A 6966-nucleotide genomic window follows, 5' to 3' on the forward strand; every position below is an offset into this window, starting at 1 on the left:
ATTCCCTTTTTCCATTTCTTCCATCAATTTCTAAACCCTTTTTCAAGTGTAAGGCCCCTTATGGCTATGAGAAGCTAAACCCTTAGTTAGGGTTTGGCAAGCCTAAAAAGCCAAAAGATGTATTTTATACTTCATATCTATCAATGCAAATAGGTGTTTTCTTTCCTATTATCCTTTCTTACTTTTAATTTCATGCATCATTCATCCTTGCATCATCTTTGGGGGTTAGGTGCTTGACAGAGGGTAATCCTTAATAGAAATAAAAGGAAGGTTTTGCATGCATCAGTTTTAGGAATTAGTTGCTCGACAGAGGATAATTTCTAATAGAACTAAAAGGAAGGGATATCTTAATAAAATCATTGTTAGACATAGAGTGATTGCATCATGCCCATGCATCAAAGCAAGCATCTAGAATTAGAATGTCATGCATTTTATCTACTGAATCTTTGCAAAGACATTTGGGAGATAGATAGGTAAGATAGACTTATCATCATAAGACATCAGGGGCAAGTATTCTAATAGATGTCGGTAGGAAAAATTCACCTAATTGATAGAGAAAAATCTCAATTAATACATCTTAGGCAAATGAGACATGCTAGGTCCTAACATTCTCATCTCATTGAATTCCTTATTATTTCCTTTTGTTTTTTTAATATCTATTATTTAGTTATTGTTCTTTTAAATTCGTCTCTTATACCTCATCTTATCTTTTCCTCTTATAAATTGGAAATTATCCAACACAAGCACAAAACAAAGTCCCTGTGGAAATCGGACTTCTGAGTCTTTACTACTTGGACATTTGATACACTTGCCAAATGGTTAATATGTTTTTGGCGCCGTTGCCAGGGACTTTTTTCTTCTTACTTGGTTGCCATACATATTCAATTTGTAAGTATTAATTCTTTTATTCTTTATTTTTTTATTTTAATTTTATTCATTATTTTTCTTCTCCATTCTTTTCTTCTATAATTTGCACAGTAGTGCTTGTTTTTGTTTATGCGAGCTAGAAATGCAACCGAAGATTTAGCTCTACTAAATCCAGAGATTGAAGCCACTTGCAGGCGTAACAACGCCGCAAGAAGAAGAAGAGAGCAAGAAATACAAGGGAGCAATCAACCCTCACCTCCACCCTCTCCACAAAGTTACTATCAAATGGAAGAGGAGCATGCATGATGAGTGACACTAGTGGACTACTCTAGTATAGCTACCCCGTAGTTCTTCACCAGTATTGCAAGGCTGGAGGTTCAAGCGGCCAACATATCCTATCCTCACTCTCTCATACAGCTAATACAAGGAAACCTCTTCCATGGTCTATCGAATGAGGATCCTTACGCTCATCTCACCATCTACATGGAAATATGTAACATGGTAAAGATAGTCGATGTTCCCTAGAATGTCACACGCCTCAATCTTTTCTCTTTTTCTTTGGAAGGGGAAGCAAAAAGGTGGCTACACTCCTTTAAAGGCAATAGCTTGTGAACCTGGGAGGAAGTTGTCAAAAATTTCTTGAATAAATACTTCCCAGAGTCAAAGACTGCCGAGGGGAAGATGGAAATATCCTCATTCCATCAATTCCCCGATGAATTACTCAGCGAGGAGCTCGACCGTTTCCACGGACTACTCAGAAAGATGCCTACACATGGGTACAACGAGCCAATGCAACTAAACATCTTCATAGATGGCCTGCGACCACAGTCAAAGCAACTCCTTGATGCATCTGCAGGGGAAAAAATCAAGATGAAGACACCAGAAGAGGCAATAAAGCTGATAGAGAACATGGCGGCCAGTGATCACACCATCCTTCGTGATCGAGCATACACGCCAACAAAGAGAAGCCTTCTGGAGCTCACAGCTCAAGATGCAACACTGTCCCAAAACAAGCTATTGGCCTGATAGATAGAGGCCCTAACAAAGACCCTCAACAAGCTCTGTCAACAACTACAAGCAATAAGTCCCTCTCACTCTTCGATCATGCAAATAAGGGGATGCCACATCTGCGGTGGAGCACACGAGCCAGGGCAATGCATAGCCCAAGAAGATTCTTCCAGAGAGGTGAACTACATGGGAGCTTAGAATCGCCACGGATTCCAAGGCTACGACCAAGGAGGACCACCGGGATTCAACCAAAGAGGATCATCGAGATTCAACCAAGGGAGGAATTTCACACAGGGTTCAAGCTAGAGGAATCATCTGGGGAACCAATTCAATAAGGAACAAAGAAGTCAACCTGTCCAGAATTCCAACCAAGGGATTCATCTTTATGAGAGGACTAGCAAGCTTAAGGAAACACTAAACCAATTCATGCAGATACCCATGTCCAACTACAGAAGCACAGAGTCATCCATCAAGAACCTGGAGATCCAAGTGGGACAATTAGCCAAGCAAACGGCTGAAAGACCCACTAGCATCTTTGGAGCTAACACAGAGAAGAACCCGAAGGAGGAATGCAAGGTAGTGTTGACTAGAAGCCAGAGGAAAGCACAAGGAGAGAAAGAGAAAATTGAAGGAGACCAGTCTGAGGAAGGAAGGGCGGAAAAAGAAGGAGAGAAGGAGGAAAAAGAGTAAAAGGAAGAAGAGAAAGAAGAAGAGAAGAAGGTCTTAACCTCTAAGACCAAAAGCCTGCTAGCCCGAGAGGCTAGGAAAGAAGAGCCACCAACCCCTCTAAAGGAACCCCCATATCCTTTAGTGCCATCAAAGAAGAATAAGGAGTGTTACTTCAAGCGTTTATTTGAGACATTCAAAGGGTTGGAGATAACCATGCCATTTGGAGAAGCCTTGCAGCAGATGCCACTCTACACCAAATTCATGAAGGACATCCTCACCAAGAAGGGGAAGTACATTGACAATGAGAGCATTATGGTGGGAGGCAACTGCAGTGCGGTGATACAGAGGAAGCTGCCCAAGAAATTTAAAGACCCCGGGAGCGTGACAATCCCTTGCACGATAGGGAATAAGTCAGTAGGGAAGACTCTCATTCACTTAAGGGCAAGCATCAACTTGATGCCTCTGTCAATGTGTAGAAGAATTGTAAACCTGAAGATAGACCCTACCAAGATGACGCTCCAGCTCGCAGATCGATCAATCACAAGACCGTACAGGGTAGTAGAAGATGTCCTCGTCAAAGTCCGCCACTTTACTTTCCTGGTGGATTTTGTCATCATGGACATAGAAGAAGATGCGGAGATTCCTCTTATCTTAGACAGACCCTTCATGCTGATTGCCAACTGTGTAGTAGATATAAGGAATGGCAATCTAGAAATAAGCGTCGACGACCAAAAGGTAACCTTCAACCTTTTCAAAGCAATTAAATACCCAGAGGAAGATAGTAGATCCTTCAAGGTGGAGGAGATTGATAAAGAAGACGTTGGTGCTCTTCAAACCACGCAGACTTCACTGGAGAAAGCTTTGATCAATGTTGTGGATTGTCTAACCAATGAAGAGGAGAAGGATCTAAGGGCTTGCTTGGAAGACTTAGATCATGAAGAAAACATTCTTGTAGGGGGGGCCATTTTTGAAGAATTAAAAAATGGGAGTCCATCTGAGAAGACCAAGGCAAAGCTGAAGATCTTACCCAACCACCTAAAGTATGCGTTCTTGGAATAGAACGAGACCAAGCCTGTGGTGATCAGCAGTGAGCTAATAGTAGAAGAGGAGAACAGATTGGTGGAGGTCCTCAAGAGACACGGGGAGGCAATAGAGTGACACATCAAATCTCAAAGGAATCAACTCTGCCTACTATAAGCACAAGATAATGATGGAAGAAGACTATAGACCAGTCATACATCCCCGGAGAAGGCTCAATCCATCTGTCACAACCTACCCTTTGGCAGGAAGGCGAGGCGAAAAGAAAAGGTGTGTCTTCCAAAATAGGAGCACGCATGGGAGTCGCCACCAACGTTTATTTGAGGACAATGCTAGAAAAACCAAAGAGAAAAAAAAAGGTCTCCGAATTTTGAAAATAAGGGTTCGAGAGTTGTTTACGTGTAGGGAAGGTATTAGCATCTCGCGCGCCCGTCACAAGGGACGACGACCTTAAATCAAGCGTGCAGCGTGACTTCAAAAGTTATTTATTTTTCCCTTTTTATAGCTTTTTTTTTTGGGTCAACAAGGGGATGCCCTTGCTCCTACGTATCCTCAAGTGCGATGAGGAATTTAGACCTACGTAGTTCTTTAAAGTGAGAGATTTTGTGTGTCAAATTGCTTTTATGCTTTTGAAAGATTCTTTTTAATTAACAAGAACAAAAAAAAAGGGGTCGCTGAGGTGTTGGACCTTGAACAACCTCAAGTGACTTTGGTAGAGAGAAATTAAGTTATGCGTTGATTTTATCTTGGTTCTATTTGTTAATTTTCAATCCCTTTAAAAGATAACTTTACGAAGCTAATGATTGGTTAAGATTAAACTTTACAAAAGAAAAGAGATTACCGATGATAGAAGGAGGAGATGAATATGCACAAAACAACAAAGGGGGCCCCTAAGGGTGCATAGATCACATTCAAATCTTAAAAACAAAACTAACTGATGGTCGCACGAAGAACACCGAACAAAGAATGATGTAGAGATTGATCGCAGTCTCGATTCGGCTGCGCCTCGGCTTTTTTTCCTCTTATTTCTTCTTCTTCTCTCTTATTTCTCTCAATTTCCTTCACTCCTCAATGCTGGAAACCTTTAAAACACCCCCTAGGATGCCTATTTATAGGCAAAGGGTCACTTTGGGGCAGTTTCAACTCACCCAGGCAAGTTGGTTTCTTCACCATGATGCTATTTGGTGGCCCAAGTGAGCCAAAGGCTAGCTTGGGCGAGCTAGGGTCCAGGAAAACCAAGGAAAAGACCCTTTTGCCCCCTCTTTTTGGTATTTTTTGCATTCTTGATCAAAACACTAAATGATCATCTATTTTGCACTATAACTGGCATTCAACACTGTAAGTCGACTAGTAAGGATCAGAAGATCAACGAACGATAGTCCCCGGACGAAATTAGGGTATGACAGCTGCCCCTTTTTACTTATCTTTTATTGGAAATAAAAGGGAAGTAAAGATAAGGAAACTAATTTCGTTTGGGTGACTTTGCTATTCGACCGAACAACTAGCGAAAACCAAGGAAGTGAAATCGAAAAAACAAGAAAACATTAAAGTCTTATAAAACGTAAAATGGAGGACACTGAAGTCTTGTAGAGTAGAAGACTTTTGAAGTATTTTTTTAAAGCATAGAAACAAAGGACGTTGAGTCCTAAGAAGCACAAAGACAAGGACATTGAGTCCTATAAAAGACAGAAGACGTTGAAGTCTTATAAAGTGTAAAAGACAAATGACATTGAAGTCTTGCAAAATGTAAAAGACATAAGACGTTGAAGTCTTATAAATGTAAATGAAGACATTGTAGTCTTTGAAAGCGTAAATGACTAAAGACATTCAAGTCTTTGAAATGTAAATGAAGACATTGTAGTCTTTTGAAAGCGTAAATGACTGAAGACATTGAAGTCTTTGAAATGTAAATGAAGACATTGAAGTCTTTTGAAAGTGTAAATGACTAAAGACATCGAAGTCTTTGAAATGTAAATGAAGATATTGTAGTCTTTCGAAAGCGTAAATGACTAAAGACATTGAAGTCTTTGAAATGTAAATGAAGACATTGAAGTCTTTTGAAAGCGTAAATGACTGAAGACATTGAAGTCTTTGAAATGTAAATAAAGACATTGCAATCTTTTGAAAGCGTAAATGACTGAAGACATTGAAGTCTTTGAAATGTAAATGAAGACATTGTAGTCTTTTGAAAGCATAAATGACTGAAGACATTGAAGTCTTTGAAATATAAATGAAGACATTACAGTTTTTTGAAGGCGTAAATGACTGAAGACATTGAAGTCTTTGAAATATACATGATAGAGGACTTTGAGTCCTATGAAAGCATAAAGACAGAGGATTTTGAGTCCTATGAAAGATAAAGGCTAGGACTTTGAGTCCTATGAAAGAAAATGGCAAAGTCTTTGAGTCCTATGAAATATAAAGGCGAGGACTTTGAGTCCCATGAAATCATAAAGCAAAGGACGTTGAGTCCTATGAAACAAGCCAATAGGCACTAGTACCAAAGGGCTCAACCTTATGAAAAAGCAAGAGATTGACTCTTTGAGAGGGCCTCTCATCCTAAACTTCAAACATACGACATTAGATTTGGGAAATTGGTATGTAAAGAGAAATCTACGCACTTATAGCCTAATATGAACATGATTTTTGGGATGCAGATGCATGCAACCTTCATCTTGAAATGCTAGTAATGCAAAAGGTTTTGAATCATGAAAATTGTGTAATGCTCATGACTTTTTTTTCCTATTTTTGTGATTTTGATTTTTTTTTATCTTTTTCTTTTTTGTGGAAAACACAAATTGACTGTCTCTTTCTGAAAGACGTGATAACTCATGAGACTTCATCCTATCTTTTTGCATATCTCTTCGGGGACTCCCTCAAAGTGTATGTTTTGTTTGATTTAGTCACTTGACAATTTTGGAGTGACGACAATGGAACCGTTTGAAATTTAATCAATCAACTGAAATATTGATCCTAGGGTTTTCCCCTGTCTTTTTGTTTAAAGCATTCTATTATTCTGCACAGCAAGGAAACATAAGGCTTTAGGATCGATCATGCACCCCATTGAAGGATGGCAATGGATTGTCACACTTTGGTATGTGACCAAGTGAAACTTTCCTAATTTAAAGTCATAGAGTGATGCCAAGGGTTTGTCGATCCCGCTAAAACTTGATGAGATGGGCTGATCCCGAAAGAATTTACACTACAAAGGCCACCATTGGATTTGAAAGGAATCCTAAGGAGTCTGCATGAGCGACTAACATCAGATGTTATCCTACTATCACAATTGTCTTTGGGTATTTCCCACGAGCTCCTGGTCGAATGTGTTTTCTTCTCAAATGTGCAAGTGCGAAACCTCAAGGATTCTCTTTTTATATATATATT

At 39.6% G+C, this 6966-nt stretch overlaps 1 protein-coding gene across 1 annotated transcript; it reads left to right on the top strand.

Moving 5' to 3' along the window:
• The first annotated feature begins 2313 nt into the window (after positions 1-2313).
• LOC114419843 lies at positions 2314-3603 on the top strand. The gene is made up of 2 exons (XM_028385675.1): positions 2314-2513; positions 2640-3603. The coding sequence occupies exons 1-2, from the start codon at positions 2314-2316 to the stop codon at positions 3601-3603; spliced, it is 1164 nt and encodes a 387-aa protein (XP_028241476.1).
• Positions 3604-6966: the final 3363 nt, after the last annotated feature.

This window comes from Glycine soja, chromosome 1 (genome assembly GCF_004193775.1).
Source record: "Glycine soja cultivar W05 chromosome 1, ASM419377v2, whole genome shotgun sequence".
Lineage (NCBI taxonomy): Eukaryota > Viridiplantae > Streptophyta > Magnoliopsida > Fabales > Fabaceae > Glycine > Glycine soja.